This window comes from Monodelphis domestica, chromosome 2 (genome assembly GCF_027887165.1).
Source record: "Monodelphis domestica isolate mMonDom1 chromosome 2, mMonDom1.pri, whole genome shotgun sequence".
NCBI classification, from domain to species: domain Eukaryota; kingdom Metazoa; phylum Chordata; class Mammalia; order Didelphimorphia; family Didelphidae; genus Monodelphis; species Monodelphis domestica.
The window spans coordinates 343,285,637-343,302,491 of record NC_077228.1 but is presented as its reverse complement, the minus strand read 5'-3'; the positions used below and the strand labels follow the sequence as shown (position 1 = coordinate 343,302,491).

The 16,855-nt window shown below is 37.9% G+C and overlaps 1 protein-coding gene across 1 annotated transcript in view; it reads right to left on the bottom strand.

Annotated features, from left to right (window-relative positions):
* C2H6orf163 (chromosome 2 C6orf163 homolog) overlaps positions 1 to 11,077 on the bottom strand; it is a 35,149-nt gene extending 24,072 nt beyond the window's left edge. Inside the window, exon 1 of the mRNA XM_007484301.3 lies at positions 10,676 to 11,077. Within this exon, the coding sequence (XP_007484363.1) occupies positions 10,676 to 10,823 (148 nt within the window). The 5' untranslated portion in view covers positions 10,824 to 11,077. The remainder of the gene's footprint in view (positions 1 to 10,675) is intronic.
* Positions 11,078 to 16,855: the final 5,778 nt, after the last annotated feature.

Below are 16,855 nucleotides of genomic sequence, written 5' to 3'. Positions count from 1 at the left end.
TATTAACAAACAAGGGAGAGCAGAGATCAATCAATTGGAAATGCAATTGAAAAAACTCGAAAGCGATCAAATTAAAAACCCCCAGCAGAAAACCAAATTAGAAATCCTAAAAATTAAGGGAGAAATTAATAAAATCGAAAGTGATAGAACTATTGATTTAATAAATAAGACAAGAAGCTGGTACTTTGAAAAAACAAACAAAATAGACAAAGTACTGGTCAATCTAATTAAAAAAAGGAAGGAAGAAAAGCAAATTCACAGCATTAAAGATGAAAAGGGGGACAGCACCTCCAATGAGGAGGAAATTAAGGCAATCATTAGAAATTACTTTGCCCAATTATATGGCAATAAATACACCAATTTAGGAGAAATGGATGAATATATACAAAAATACAAACTGCCTAGACTAACAGAAGAGGAAATAGAATTCTTAAATAATCCCATATCAGAAATTGAAATCCATCAAGCCATCAAAGAACTTCCTAAGAAAAAATCCCCAGGGCCTGATGGATTCACCTGTGAATTCTATCAAACATTCAGAGAACAGTTAATCCCAATACTATACAAACTATTTGACATAATAAGCAAAGAGGGAGTTCTACCAAACTCCTTTTATGACACAAACATGGTACTGATTCCAAAACCAGGCAGGTCAAAAACAGAGAAAGAAAACTATAGGCCAATCTCCCTAATGAATATAGATGCAAAAATCTTAAATAGGATACTAGCAAAAAGACTCCAGCAAGTGATCAGAAGGATCATTCACCATGATCAAGTAGGATTCATACCAGGGATGCAGGGCTGGTTCAACATTAGGAAAACCATCCACATAATTGACCACATCAACAAGCAAACTAGCAAGAACCACATGATTATCTCAATAGATGCAGAAAAAGCCTTTGATAAAATACAACACCCATTCCTATTAAAAACACTAGAAAGCATAGGAATAGAAGGGTCATTCCTAAAAATAATAAACAGTATATATCTAAAACCAACAGCTAATATCATCTGCAATGGGGATAAACTAGATGCATTCCCAATAAGATCAGGAGTGAAACAAGGATGCCCATTATCACCTCTACTATTTGACATTGTACTAGAAACACTAGCAGTAGCAATTAGAGAAGATAAAGGAATTGAAGGCATCAAAATAGGCAAGGAGGAGACCAAGTTATCACTCTTTGCGGATGACATGATGGTCTACTTAAAGAATCCTAGAGATTCAACCAAAAAGCTAATTGAAATAATCAACAACTATAGCAAAGTTGCAGGATACAAAATAAACCCACATAAATCATCAGCTTTTCTATATATCTCCAACACAGTTCAGCAGCAAGAACTAGAAAGAGAAATCCCATTCAAAATCACCTTAGACAAAATAAAATACCTAGGAATCTATCTCCCAAGACAAACACAGGAACTATATGAACACAACTACAAAACACTCGCCACACAACTAAAACTAGACCTGAACAAATGGAAAAACATTAACTGCTCATGGATAGGACGAGCCAATATAATAAAAATGACCATCCTACCCAAACTTATTTATCTATTTAGTGCCATACCCATTGAACTACCAAAATACTTCTTCACTGATTTAGAAAAAACCATAACAAAGTTCATTTGGAAGAACAAAAGATCAAGGATATCCAGGGAAATAATGAAAAAAAACACATACGATGGGGGCCTTGCAGTCCCTGACCTAAAACTATATTACAAAGCAGCAGTCATCAAAACAATTTGGTACTGGCTAAGAAACAGAAAGGAAGATCAATGGAATAGAATGGGGGAAAGCGACCTCAGCAAGACAGTATACGATAAACCCAAAGATCCCAGCTTTTGGGACAAAAATCCACTATTCGATAAAAACTGCTGGGAAAATTGGAAGACAGTGTGGGAGAGACTAGGAATAGATCAACACCTCACACCCTACTCCAAGATAAATTCAAAATGGGTGAGTGAATTAAACATAAAGAAGGAAACCATAAGTAAATTGGGTAAACACAGAATAGTATACATGTCAGACCTTTGGGAGGGGAAAAGCTTTAAAACCAAGCAAGATATAGAAAGAATCACAAAATGTAAAATAAATAATTTTGACTACATCAAACTAAAAAGCTTTTGTACAAACAAAACCAATATAACTAAAATCAGAAGGGAAACAACAAATTGGGAAAAAATCTTCATAGAAACCTCTGACAAAGGTTTAATTACTCATATTTATAATGAGCTAAATCAATTGTACAAAAAATCAAGCCATTCTCCAATTGATAAATGGGCAAGGGAAATGGATAGGCAGTTCTCAGATAAAGAAATCAAAACTATTAACAAGCACATGAAGAAGTGCTCTACATCTCTTATAATCAGAGAGATGCAAATCAAAACAACTCTGAGGTATCACCTCACACCTAGCAGATTGGCTAACATTACAGCAAAGGAAAGTAATGAATGCTGGAAGGGATGTGGCAAAGTAGGGACATTAATTCATTGCTGGTGGAGTTGTGAATTGATCCAACCATTCTGGAGGGCAATTTGGAACTATGCCCAAAGGGCGACAAAAGAATATCTACCCTTTGACCCAGCCATAGCACTGCTGGGTCTGTACCCCAAAGAGATAATGGACACAAAGACTTGTACAAAAATATTCATAGCTGCGCTCTTTGTGGTGGCCCAAAACTGGAAAACGAGGGGATGCCCATCAATTGGGGAATGGCTGAACAAACTGTGGTATATGTTGGTGATGGAGTACTATTATGCTAAAAGGAATAATAAAGTGGAGAAGTTCCATGGAGACTGGAACAACCTCCAGGAAGTGATGCAGAGCGAGAGGAGCAGAACCAGGAGAACATTGTACACAGAGACTAATACACTGTGGTATAATCGAACGTAATGGACTTCTCCATTAGTGGCGGTGTAATGTCCCTGAACAACTTGCAGGGATCCAGGAGAAAAAAACACCATTCATAAGCAAAGGATAAACTATGGGAGTGGAAACACCGAGAAAAAGCAACTGCCTGAATACAGAGGTTGAGGGGACATGACAGAGGATAGACTCTAAATGAACACTCCAATGCAAATACTATCAACAAAGCAATGGGTTCAAATCAAGAAAACATCTAATGCCCAGTGGATTTACGCGTCGGCTATGGGGGGTGGGGAGGAGGAAAAGAAAATGATCTATGTCTTTAACGAATAATGCTTGGAAATGATCAAATAAAATATATTTAAAATAAATAAATAAATAAATAAAAATAGAGTCACACAGCTAGGCAGCATCTGAGGCTTTATTTGAACCCAGGACTTCCTGTCTCTAGGCCAGGCTCTCAATCCACTGAGCCACCTAGCTGCCCTAAGCCACATACTTTTAAACAGATGTCTACTGCTCTGTCAGGGCAATGGATACTGTTTGTTACTGGTTTGTGTGTCTTCTCTTGAACTAAGTGTCCAAAAATCACCAAGCAGTGCCCCTTCTTAGCCATAGAATGAAATAGAGTAGTACCAATTGCCTCCTGTGGGATCAGTTACAGTTGGGTATAGCTCCATTGCTGGCAGGACCTATAATCCTGCCTTCTCATAGCTTTCTGCCATGCTATACATCGGTTGAGCAATTTAGGACTTTTTCTGTGTGCTTCAAAACTAGGGGAGTAGTGGAGGACCCAGGATTAAGAGCATACTCACACACAAGAAACGGACTCCTTCCATAACTTCCATTATTTTTATACCAAAATATCTTGAACCAGGGAATTGAGTACTTTTGTCATCCTAGAGATGACTATGAATGAATGAATGAAAAAGTATCTATTAATCACTTTCTAAGTGCAAAGCACTGTGCTAAATCCTGGGAATATAAATAGAAGAAGTGTAAGACAGACTCTGATCTCAAGGAGCTCCCATTCAACACACAAGAGATTTCAGCTAGATGTTAGATGGAAAGCCTCCATAGTTCATAAGGGGTAGTAGCAAAGCAAATGGTCATACATCCTGTTTGGTGTCATTTCCATTAATGGAACCATAGCTATTGAAGCATTTGAAGTGTCAAAGTGGTAAGAACTTTAGTTTTAGTCATGAGAACTTGGTTTTTTGGATCTTTAGTAACTATGACCACTAAGAAGATGGTGGCTGTAGCACTTACTGACACGCCTGGTAGATAGCTCCCCTGGATGATGGTGCAAGTTACAGGCTAGATACAGGTTCTATGGCATTAGAGGCACTTCTATTTTCAGGGTTCTTGGGCCTACCTACTGTACCTCACAGATGATAGTGCATCAACAGATGGTGGTGGTAGCTGGTAAGGCAGGTCCTTTTCCTGTTAGTTCCATTGTGTTAGTTCCATCGTATTAGTTCCATTGAATAATCTGTCAGACTAGAGTAGAAAGGATGGGTGGTCTGGGATTGGGGGTTTCTGCTTTTCCAGCAAATTTTGGGAACAAGATGTCCCCACCAGAGTCTCAGGGAGGTGATGGTGATTTAACCTTACATGGCATACCATGCCTCCAGTACTTTTCTTTGGATAACCTAATGCTTCAGCTAGGTTGGCTTCTCCTCCAAAGATGGCACACAGAGCACACTCTGTGGGTACTCAGCCATGTTCCCCCGTTCCCCCCAGAAAGGCAGAGGGACTTGGGTGGAACTGCTCCCCTCTCCCTCCACCATGCCTGATGACATTTTTTCACATCCCCCACCTCTCTACCCAGCAGCCCAATGGGAACACTTTCTTCCCTTCCCTGGGTTGGGTATGGGGGGCATGGCAGGTGATCTCTGGGCAGGGGCAGCATGGCACTCAGTCTGGGGGTGGGGAGAGCCCCACACTCTATCTCTAAAAGGTTTAACATCACTGCTGAAGAGATAGCTTTCCTGGATGATGGTCGTAGAGTATGGCTGGAAACAGAGCTAATGTTCAGTTGCTTAGGATAGTGTTCAATCAGTAGACAAATATATATTGGCACCTATGTGCCAAACACTATGCTGTTTAGAGGATACAAAAAGAAGCAAAAGATGGCCTCAAGGAGGTTACAATCTAATAGGGAAGATCACAAACAAAGATAAAAATAAACAAACACACACTATGCAGGTGTATGGGGCTTGAGAATTAGTAAGAAATTCACATATCAATCTCAATATATTATTGGCTAGTAGTAGTAGCAATATTAGTAATTCCAGATCATATTCCTGAAAATCCAAGCAGAGGTTAAGTTTAAACTATTAGCTTATTATTAGATACAGCTTTGCTGCCCCTTCACATATAAACCTTTAATTAATACTCTTTTGTACAGGTGGAGGGTATTGTATTAGTTTTCTATAAATTGGGAGTTCTGTATATCTTTGGGCATTGCCTTTGAGACTCTGACTTAAGTGCAATGTCCCTGTCCTTTGAGTGATAAGCAATAATGGTGCATCTGTTTGCATCTTATCCTAGCCTCTCTGATTATTTGAGTGATTAAAGGGGGTGCATCTTGCTATATCAAGAAACCCCAGATTTCCACTCCAGGCACAAGTTAAATAGGAAGCAAATAAAAGACAGAAGAAGTCACTATCATTAAGAGGGATTGGGAAAGGCTTCTAATAAAAGATGGGATTTTAATTGGAACTTAAAGGGAAGCTGGGGAAGCCAGTAGCCAGAGATGTAGAGGGAAGGCCTTCTATGGTTAGAGAAAATGCTCATGGGAGAGCCAGTGTCACCGGATTGAAACTTCACAGAAGGCCTAAAGAGTAAGAAGAATGGAAAGGTAAAAGGAGGCTAGATTATAAAGGGCTCTGAACACCAAACAGAGCATTTTTTATTTGATTTTGGAGATGATAAGGAGCCACTGGAGTTTACTGATTAGGCTGGTGACATGGTCAAACCTGCTCTTTAGGAAAATCACTTTGATGGTTACAATGTACAATGGATTGGATTGGGGATGGGGGTAGGGCAGATCCACCAGCAGGCTACTGCGAAAAGGTAGTGAGGACCTGCAACAACAGTGTCAGGGGACAGTAGAAGACTTATTCAAGAGATGTTGTAAAGGAGAAACAAATAGGTCTTGGCAACAGATTAGATATGGGAGATGAGATATAGTGAGGAACACAGTATGACTTCAGAAGTCATTTAGTCCAACCAATGCCTATACGAAAAATCTCTTCTGCATTGTACCCTACAAGTGGCTGGCTCTTCACTTCCTGCTTGAAGACCCTCCAGTGAGAGGAGATTAAAGTGTCAAATCCATTCCACTTTTGGATAGCTGTGTTTCTAAAGTTTCCTGGCATGGACTCTAAACTTGTTTCTTTGTAACTTCTTTTATAACTTTGTAACTCTCTTTAACTCTTCCATTGCTCTTAGTTCTGTCCTTTGGGACCAACCAGAAGAAATCTAATCTCCCAATTTGAAGGCAATAGTCCTACCTCTCTTCTGAGACTTTTCTTCTTCAGATTAAATATTCCCAGTATGAAAATGGAATTGCTAAAGACTGGTTGGGAAAAAATAGGATCAACCACATGAAATGAAAATAATTTAAATTATTTCCATAGCAATAATATATAGACCACAAATGTAACATTTAAGATGTTCTAATTATGAAGCTAATTAAACCTTATACATAATTGATTCATTTACAGTACTCCCTTTGAGGAGCATATATAATGGAGCACTCATTAGCTATGTGTCCTGCACTGCATTGGAATAACCTGAAAAGCATCAACATGACCTCCAAAGTACTAAAAGAGTAAATAGTTATGCTCATTTTGTTGTAACCCTCTCTCTGGGCTCACTCTCTCAACTTGTACATGTTGGGTACCCAAAAGGGCAGCTGTAGCTCACATGCTCCACTGGTGGGTTTCCTACTAGCAACTAGCCAATAGACTCAAGTAGCTCCGGGAAAAGATACTTACTCAAACAGAAAAGCAAGAACAGTAGTTATAAAGCATTTTCCCCCCACAAAAAAATCAACAACAACCTAGGGTATCAAAGGGCTTTAAAAGATTGCATGCCCTTTGATACAGCAATACCACTACTAAGTTTGTACTCCAAAGAGATAAGAAGGAAAAATATTTGTACAAAAATATTCATAGCCACACTTTGTGGTGACAAAAAATTGGAAAATGAGGGGGTGTCCCTCAATTGGGGAATGGCTGAACAAATTGTGGTATATGTTGGTGATGGAATACTATTGTGCTATAAGGAATAATGATCCGGAGGATTTCTAAATGAACTGGAAGAACCTTAGTGAACTGATGCAGAGTGAAATGAACAGAACCAGGAGAACATTGTATACAGAAAGTAAAACATTGTGGAACAATCCAGTGTAATGAACTTTGCTACTAGTAGCAATGCAATATAATCTGGGACATTCCTGAAGGATTTACAAAAAAAGAATGCTATCCACATTGAGAGAAAGAATTATGGGAGTAGAAATGCAAAAGAAAAGCATATGACCTATCACTTATCCCTTATTTATATGGGTATATGATTTGGGGGTTGGGGCTTTAAAAGATTACTCTATTGCAAAAAGGAAAATATGGAAGTAGGTATTAAGTGATAACATTTGTACAACCCAAGAATATTCATAGCTGTGCTCTTTGTGGTGGCCAAAAACTGGAAAATGAGGGGATGCCCATCAATTGGGGAATGGCTGAACAAATTGTGGTATATGTTGGTGATGGAATACTATGGTGCTAAAAGGAATAATAAAGTGGAGGAATTCCACGGAGACTGGAACAACCTCCAGGAAGTGATGCAGAGCAAAAGGAGCAGAACCAGGAAAACATTGTACACAGAGACTAATACACTGTGGTACAATCGAAGGTAATGGACTCCTCCACTAGGGACAATGCAATGTCTCTGAACAATCTGCAGGGATCTAAAAAACACTATCCACAAGCAGAGGATAAACTGTGGGAATAAAAACACCGATGAAAAGCAACTGCTTGACTACAGGGGCTGAGAGGAAATGACTGAGGAGAGACTCTAAATGAACACTCTAGTACAAATACCAACAACATGGAAATGGGTTCGAACCAAGAACACATGTGAAACCCAGTGGAATCATGCGCCAGCTATGGGAGAAGTGGTGGGAGGGGGGTGGGGGGAGGAAAAGATAATGATCATTGTTTCTAATGAATAATGTTTGTAAATAACCAAATAAAATAATGTTTAAAAAGTAAAAACAAACAAACAAACAAACAAAAAACATTTGTACAACCCAATGGAATTGTTTGTCGATTCTGGGAGGGGGCAGGGAAAAGGAGAGGGAAAGAAAATGAATCATGAAAACAATGAAAAAATATTTTTAAAAATTAATTTAAATTAAAAAAAATTTTTTTAACCTGCAATATGTTCTCCAGCAAAGAGTTCTGGGATGAATGGGAAAGTAGGCACATATATATGTATATGTATATGTACAGGAGACCTATCTGGCCAAGACAACCCACAACTCCAGAATTGCAAAACTTTGATGTTCTAGAATCCTCATGAAATTCACTGGCAAATGGGGAACATCATTGTCAATAGCAAATATATTGTTCTACTACTCAGATTGCCTGGTTCTTTTCAGTGCATAGTTTTTTTAGCTAGACAGGTCATTCTGCTGCCAGACTAGACTGGTCTAATTACTTGACCATTATGGTGACTCCTTAGAGAATGTGACATTTGTACTGACATTATCTTGTTGGACAGTCAGGGATCACTCTTTGATATAGATTTGTGTACTCATCAGCTTCAGGCATGGCTGGGAATTATTCTGTTCTTTCAGCTAGGGAGTTGTATTCCTTTCAACTGGTGCACTACTACTATACACTTTCAGAAAATTTACAAACCTTCTTCTGTAAAGGACTGACAAAAGGTGCTCTTATTTGATTGCCATAGGGTCTTGGCTCTGAGGTTTGTTACCCATCAAGTAGGAGGTAGAAGAATTATAACTTCTCCTTTCCAATAGCTCATAGTTCAGAACAGGGTTCCTTTAATAGGAACCTCATCCTAACTTATGGTGGCCATCCATCCATTCTAAATGTCTAGATTCCTACTAGATCTCATGCAAATATTTGGAGATAAAGGTAGTGAGGAGGCAGTCTGTGCCTAGACAAAGGTTTATTATTGGAAAGGGGGAGGGGAGTAGCTCCACCCCCAAGTCCCTGCAGCTTTCTAGTAATGAACTCTGGCAGGTGATTGCAGGCATGCCCAGCCAGGATTCTGCATGCCTTTTTTGGCACATGTGCCATAGGTTCACCATTACTGATATAGTGTATCTGAAGTACAATAAGAAAGCTAACTTACAGCCCACTTTATGGTTACTGAGCACTTTGACATGTCATCTTATTTTGTCCTTACAAAAATCCTCTTACATAGGCAAAGTAAATGTCCTTATTTTACAAATGAAAACAGGTTCAGAGAGGTTGACATGCCCAGGGACTGCTAACAAAGAGCAGAATTTTGTTTCAAACTCTGGTCTTCTGGTGTCAAGTCTGCTGGGTCCCTAACCCCCCATGTAAAATCAAATTAAAACCAAATTATGCTCTGAGCAGTAAGTGTAATGGCTACTCAAAAGGTCAAAGGTGAAGCCTGCAATACACCTCCTTGACACAGAGGTAATTGCAAACTTGAGGCAGAATGACACATTTTTGGGGGCATATGGCCAATGAAGAAATATGTTGCTTGATTATGAAGAATTTTTTTCGAGACCTTTATTTTTCTTCTTTGCTTCTCTTTTTTTTTTCTTTATTGGTGGGGAGAGGTGGAAAGAGAAATTAAAAATGCTTTACAATGAGAAAAAGGAAAAAAAAAACAGATGGCAATGGGTTTCAGTGTCATGTGAAGGATTTTGGACTTGCCTCCAATAGTAATAGACTCTAAACAAAAGATTTTGGAGCAGGCGAGTGATATTTTCAGAATTTTTGCAGTGCCATGGAAAGAGAATTGGTTTTAGAGTCAGAGGAATTGAGTATGAATCTTGGTTATGCTCCTCTGAGCAAGCAGATCACCTATTTGGGCCTTCATCATCTTTATTTGTAAAATATAGTTGGGTAGCCTGAATGACCTCTAAGGTTCCATCCAGCTCTAAATAGAATCTCCTATGAACTAAAAAGAAGTGATAGCTGAAGCTGTGGAAGGGGAGGCCACCACCACAGAGTAGGGAGAAGGGAGCTAAAGAAAAGGGCTTGGGAGGTACCTAGATTTAAAGCAAGTCTATATACATCTATAGGGAACCATGCAGATCTGCCTTAAAGATTGGTTAACTAAATGTTTATTTGATTGCTTGAAAACAAGCAAAGCAGAAAAATCCCCCCTCCAAGAGTCAATATTAGTTCTTGCTTTTAGTGGAAATTCCTCTCCTGTTCCTCCCCCCAGATATTTAGACATATATGCCACAGAGAAGCATTTTCTATACTATATGGTAGGAAGATTTTGACAGCATAGCCTTGTCAGCAAGACCTGGAACAACTCCTCTGATGCAGATGTAAACCTGGGCAACTCACTTAATCCCTTAATAGCCTTTTGCAACTCTCTAAGACTTAAAGTTGTCAATTTGCTTCATTAGAGTTTATACTCTGAGAATTTTCTACACTAATGAAGTCCTAGATCTAGACTGAAAAAAAAGGCCATGTAATTTTAATCAACAAACAGCAGAACAAATAGACAAGATTAGATCTGCCACTATGAAATATTAGTGCAACTACAGGAAATTATGAACTCACTTACCTAGTATATCCTTATGAGTTAAAAACCTTGTCTTAAATGGTTTGTATTCTTGGATCCGGTGGAAAGCTTCCCCAGAAGGTGGTGGTGGTATTATTTTATTACACACTGCACAGCAAACAAAGCTCTGGAGATCTGGATTCCTAATCATGGTTGAATTTAAGGTAATATTCACAATGTAGAGTGACTAATACTGTCATGCTAAGATTAGGAAAAGCAATGATGGGGTTGTTGAGGAATAATATTTTCAGCAGGCTGAGATAAGTTTACTATTTCAAGGTCAAGTATGGAAGATAGCTTGAAGATGAAATAATTCAACATTATGAATTAGTGAAATATCTACAAATAAGAGCATTGGGAGCACTTGCTTGCAGACCTTGAGGTGATGGCTTTACTGAAAGTTGACCTTCAGACCTAAAGCTATAAACTCTCAACTTTCTTAGCAACTGTTGCCAGGGCCAAACTTTGCTCACAAAAGTGTCTGGAAATGACAAAGGAGATTACTATGGAGTATTTCACTGTTCCCAGATGCTTTGTTTTAAGGTATTTGAATAATTGATTTCCCAGAGGTCCGGGCTGCAGGAAGTATACATCAGATTATGCATGAACGAAATTTAGCTTGGTAAAAGAGCAATAAAACTGCTTGGAAAATGGCACTACAGTTTAGAGGGAAAATGAAGTCAAGCTTCCCAAATAATCAGGTTTAATTTCCTACATCATATAATTAACAAACTTGTTATTATAATGACACAAATTTATACTTAGAAATTCAAACTGCCACAAATAAAAGGAATAAGAGTGGCTTGACCATCTGACATTTTTCTCTTTTCTATCTCTTTCTTCTCTCTCTTTTTTTTTCCATATGGTTTAAGGAAGCTTTTCTCTCTCTCCTCTTTTCTTTCCTATCTATGATCACTTGAGAAGACAAAGCCACTGAACACCAAAACTGGTAATCTTGTCACCATTTCTTGTATTTGTATTTTTACAAATAAATAGTTTAAGGTATATACCAATTTCTTTATCTTTAAGATGAGGATATAAGACTAAAGCAGGGTTCTTAGTCCTTTTTTTGTACCACAGAGACCTCCTTCAACAGAATAACATTTTTAAATGAATAAAATTAAAGAAGATTATGAAGGAAACCAATCATATTGAAATACAATTATAGTATTAAAAAATAAAAACAAATCCATAGACCCCAGGCCAAGAATCTGGGGATTAGAGAATTTTGAAAGTCTTTTTTCAGTTCTAATACTAGAGAAAACCCTCTCATGTAGGCTTTTCTGTCTCAGTTATCCTTTACATTGTGGGAGAAATGAGCAAACCCTTCTCAATCAACAGAAGAGGCTGTTAGAGATTAATCCAGTCCTCGAGGAAAACTAGGACCTGAGGATTTGATTTTGCAGACAGTCTTCAAGGTCCCTCCCATCTCTAACAATCCAAGGTCACAGAGCTATTATTAAGTGACAGGGCAGGAATTTGAACTCTGATCTCTTAATATCAAGTCCAATCAATATTCTTTCCATTACATTTCATTGGATCCTCCCCGGACCTCTGGTTGACATTTCTATGGCAACTGGGATGTGTGGCTGACATGACATTCCCTTTCCACTGCCTATATAGATGAAGACTGCCTTTTGGTCTAGAACTGCAACCACTATATCAGAACTCATTATTGTTAGAAAACTGTCTCTTAAAATTCAGACTTAAAACTATTATGTGTGTGTAATACCCAGTAGAATTTGGGAAGGGTGGGAGGAGGGAAGGGAGGAATAGAATATGATTTTTGTAACCAAGGAATAATGTTTGAAATTGACCAAATTAAAAAAAAAAATAAAAAACAAAACAAAAACTATTATGTGTGCAAAGTTCTACTCAGGTTCACTACAGACCATTTATGTCACCATTGATAAACAAAGCATGTTTAATTAAGGTGTTCTTTGTACCCTACCCCAACTACTAACCCCAAGGATTTTACTTTTTTACTTAAAGCAAATATTTATTGAATACTCAAAGATAAAGACCATTTTACATTCTTCAAATGAAAGCAACCAAAACTTAAATTTAATTTTGCTTTAAAATACAAACTTTTTAAATGGGACAAAACACCAATTTTTTTTAAAGACATTAAACTATGATCTCAGGCACTTCTTTTTCACTTCTTCCTCTTAGAAGCTTCCAGTTTCCTTCAAAGCATAGTTCAGAGCTATTTCGGAGGACCCCCTCTCCCATTATGTCTCCATTTTGAAATAACACTATTCACTTAGCTGTATCCTCTCCTTCTTACAGAAGATAAACAACTTGAGCTATTTTATTTCTGTCTTTAACTACCCTCAAAGCCCAACATGGTGCCAGGTACATGACATATGTTTGTTGACGAATCTTCTGAATTAAACCTAAAGACTTCTGTCCTTCTATTTGGCACTTACTCTACTTCAGCTTGCCTTGTAACTGCCTTTTTCCTCTAAACCAAATACTTTAATGGTAGAGGATGGTATCTAAAGGAGAGGACAACAATTAAATTACAATCTATAAAACACTAGACCTAGGACACCAATGGATACAGATCAGTCAAATACAAAATAGAATAGCAATTTTAAACAGAAAGGATATTTTAAATCACTTTGATACCTGCTTTCAAGTAGCTTACAGTCTAAGAGGAGACAACTTGCAAACAACTATGTACAAACAAATAACAGACAAGATAAACTGATAACTTTTGGGGGGGAGGCCCAAGCAACAGAGGATGAAGAAAAGCTTCTTGCAGCTGTGATTTTAGCTACAGAAATAAATGAATTTGTTTTAGTAAAATACTTTCTAGGTTTTCTGCTCTTAATTGCCAGTGTTATCTACAAGCATTTATTAAGCACCTACCATGTTCAAGGTACTGTGTTCAGAGCTGGGAATAATAGAGAAAGGCAAAAAACAATTGTTGGTCTCTCAAGGAGCTCATAGTCTAATGTGGCCACAACTATAACAACTTATAAGCAAGATATATGCAGGATAAACTGGAATTAATCAATGGAAGGCTGATAGTAACATTAAGAGGAAGCAGGAAAGACTTTCTATACAAGGTGGGTCTTTAGCTGAAACTTGAAGGAAGACAGGGAATTCAAAGGGCAGAGATGAAGAGAGAGAGAATTCCAGGCATGAGGACAGTGGGTGAAAAGGGCCAGTCAGGAGATGGAATATCATACCAGCAACAGCAAAGGAACCTACAGAACTGATTTTATATTAGCAACATTTAGGATCTGATAATAAAACTTTTATGGCTACAATGCACTTCACATACATTATTCTTTGATTTTTTTTTTACAGTGGCCCTGTGAGTTGGGTGGCCTAAGTTTCATTTATCCTCCATTTTGCAGATAAGGAAGCTGAAGCTCAGAGAGGCTGACTCAAAGTTCACAAAGCAAGGGGGGATGAAAGGACCTGTTCGTGTACAAGTTCTTTTCACATTTTATACATATTGTAAAAACTTATCTATGATCTGTCCTAGAATAGAAGTCTTTATGGAATCTAACATTTAGGAAGACTACTTCAGATTTGAGGTAGCTCCAATCCAGGTCTCCTAGCTTCTCACTCCTCCTACTATGTGACTTTCCTCTTCATTTTCTTTTTCATCTTTATCTTCTCTTAGAATTGACATTAAGTATTGATTCTAAGACAGATGAGGGGTAAGGGCTAGGCAATGGAGGTTAAGTGACTTGCCCAAGTGTCACACAGGTCGAAAGTGTCTGAAGCCAGATTTGAACCCAGGATTTCCTGTCTCTAGGCCTAACTCTGACTGATCCACCTAGCTGTTCCTTCTCTTCATTTTCATTGACTTTTTTTTTGGCAATAGCATATGCTTTTGAGTGAGAATTGCTAGCTCATCATCTCAATTAGCCAAGATCCTCACTATCTTAAAAGGGGAAAGAGAAAAAGAATCTACTTGTACAAAAATATTTATAGCTGTTATTTTTGTAGTGACAAAGAATTGGAGATTGAGGGATTGTCCATCAATTGGGGAATGGCTGAACAAATTGTGGTATATATTAGTGAAGCAATACTATTGTGCTTTAAGAAATGATAAGCAAGATGATTTGAGAAAAAATCTGGAGGACTTCCAGGTTAAAATGGATATAGTGAAGAAGCAAGGCTCTTCCTCTCCTCACCATTGATCGATAAAAAGTGCCTCAAAAGGACAAAAAACTAAAATCAGATGAGCGGAGGGGCTCCACTGTAGGACTCAGCTTTGAAGGTAGATGGGATTAGGGAATTTCCATGCTATCAGGGAGTTAAATAACTCCCACCAAAATGTGAGCTGATCAATCCTCCCCCACTACACCTAAGGTGTCAGTCAAAGCCAGCACACCAGAATCAGAGTGAGCGTGGGGCAATCTCTAGGTTCCTAGAAGCTGGCTAAGAACACCACAGACTTACCCCTGAGAACAGCAAGATTTGAGACCCCAGAAGGCTGAGGAATGAGGACCTTGGGTGCAGAGAGAGAGCAGAGAGGGGTGGCACACAGCAGAAGCCATGGAAACTGGAAAAATAGCCTCAGGGAAGAAACTGCTCCATAATTCCATACACAGAGAGCTTGTCCTCCTCACTCAGACTTCTGGCCAGGAAGGGAAGGAAAATCCAACAAAGCAATGGCCAGCAACATCCAAGAAATACAATCTTCAACCACCAAAAAAAAAAAACAAGAGAAAGGCATTGACCCTGGATAATTTTTATGGAGAAAAAATCCAGACTACAGAGGAGACAGCAGAGGATGACAAACAAGTGGATGTATCCAAACCTTCCAAAAAAAAAGGAAAAGAAGTGTAAATTGGTCAAAGCTGTTGAGGAGTTTAAATTTGAGGTGATGAATCAAATGAGAAAGATAGAAAAAACTTGGGAAGAAAAGTGGGAAATAGTTCAAAAAGAAAATAACAGTTTCAAAGACAGAAACTCCCACTTTGGAAAAAGAAGCCCAGAAATGAAATGAAATGATAAGCAAATTGGAGACCAGAATTAAACAGCTAAAAGCCACAAAAAGCAGGATAGACCTAACCAAAAAGGAAAAACAAATCATCATAACTGAAAACCAGTCTTTAAAGACCAGACCTGGGCAAGTAGAAGCTAATTATCTCACAAGACAGCAATAATTAATAAAAGAAAATCAAAAGAATGACAAAATAGAAGGGAACATGAAATTTTTCAGTGAGAAGATGGTTGACTTGGAAGGCAGGTCCAAGAGAGACAATTTGAGAATCATAGGCCTACCTGAAAACCTCGAAATAAACAGAAACCTTGACAATTCGGATATTGAGGAGCACCAATAAGGATTACACAGTGTCTGACAGCTCCACACTAAAGTACTGCAAGGCTTGGAATATGATATTTAAAAAGGCAGAAAAAAGCTAGAAAGATCTGCAGGAACTGATGCAGAGCGAAATAAGTAAAACTGGGAGAACATTGTACACAATAACAACAATATTGGTTGATGATTATCTGTGAAAACTTAGCTACTCTCAGCAATGCAATGATCTGGAACAATTCTGACTTAGGATGGGAAATTCTATCAACCTCCAGAGAGTGTATTGTTGGAATTTTCACATTCATGTAATTTGGGTTTGATTTGGGGGTTTAGGTTATGTATGATTTTGTTTTTACAACAATGACTAATACAGAAATGTGTTTTCATGATAATAAAAAAATAAAATTCAATTTAAAAAAATATACAGAAAAAATAATAAATCAGGGAGTAAAAAAAAAGAGGGGAATAAAAAGTTTTCTTTAGCACTTGAGAACAATAGATGAGACACAGGTTGGGTCTATGGCAGAGCAAAGTTTCTCTAAATCTTGAAATTTAGCCCTAAATAATACGATTTGGTGTAGAGAAAGATGAAAAGTTCTTGAGTCCAACAAAGAGAAAATCTTTAGGTACAGAGTGCTTAAGTAAACATAATGGAAAGAAAACTTGTTCTCATGAATACTTCCAATTTTAAAAATTAATATAAGAATTTGTGATCTCTTTACAGTGACAACTGCTTTATGACAAGTATCATTTTGGAAACAGTAGGACTTCCTTATCCAGTATTAAAAGTTCTATAATATTGTACCTTTTTCTAGGGAAAACCCCACACTTTAGATTGATTATTCTTTTATTTACTCTAATTTTAGTAGGGACAGCTAGGTGGTATAGTGGATAGA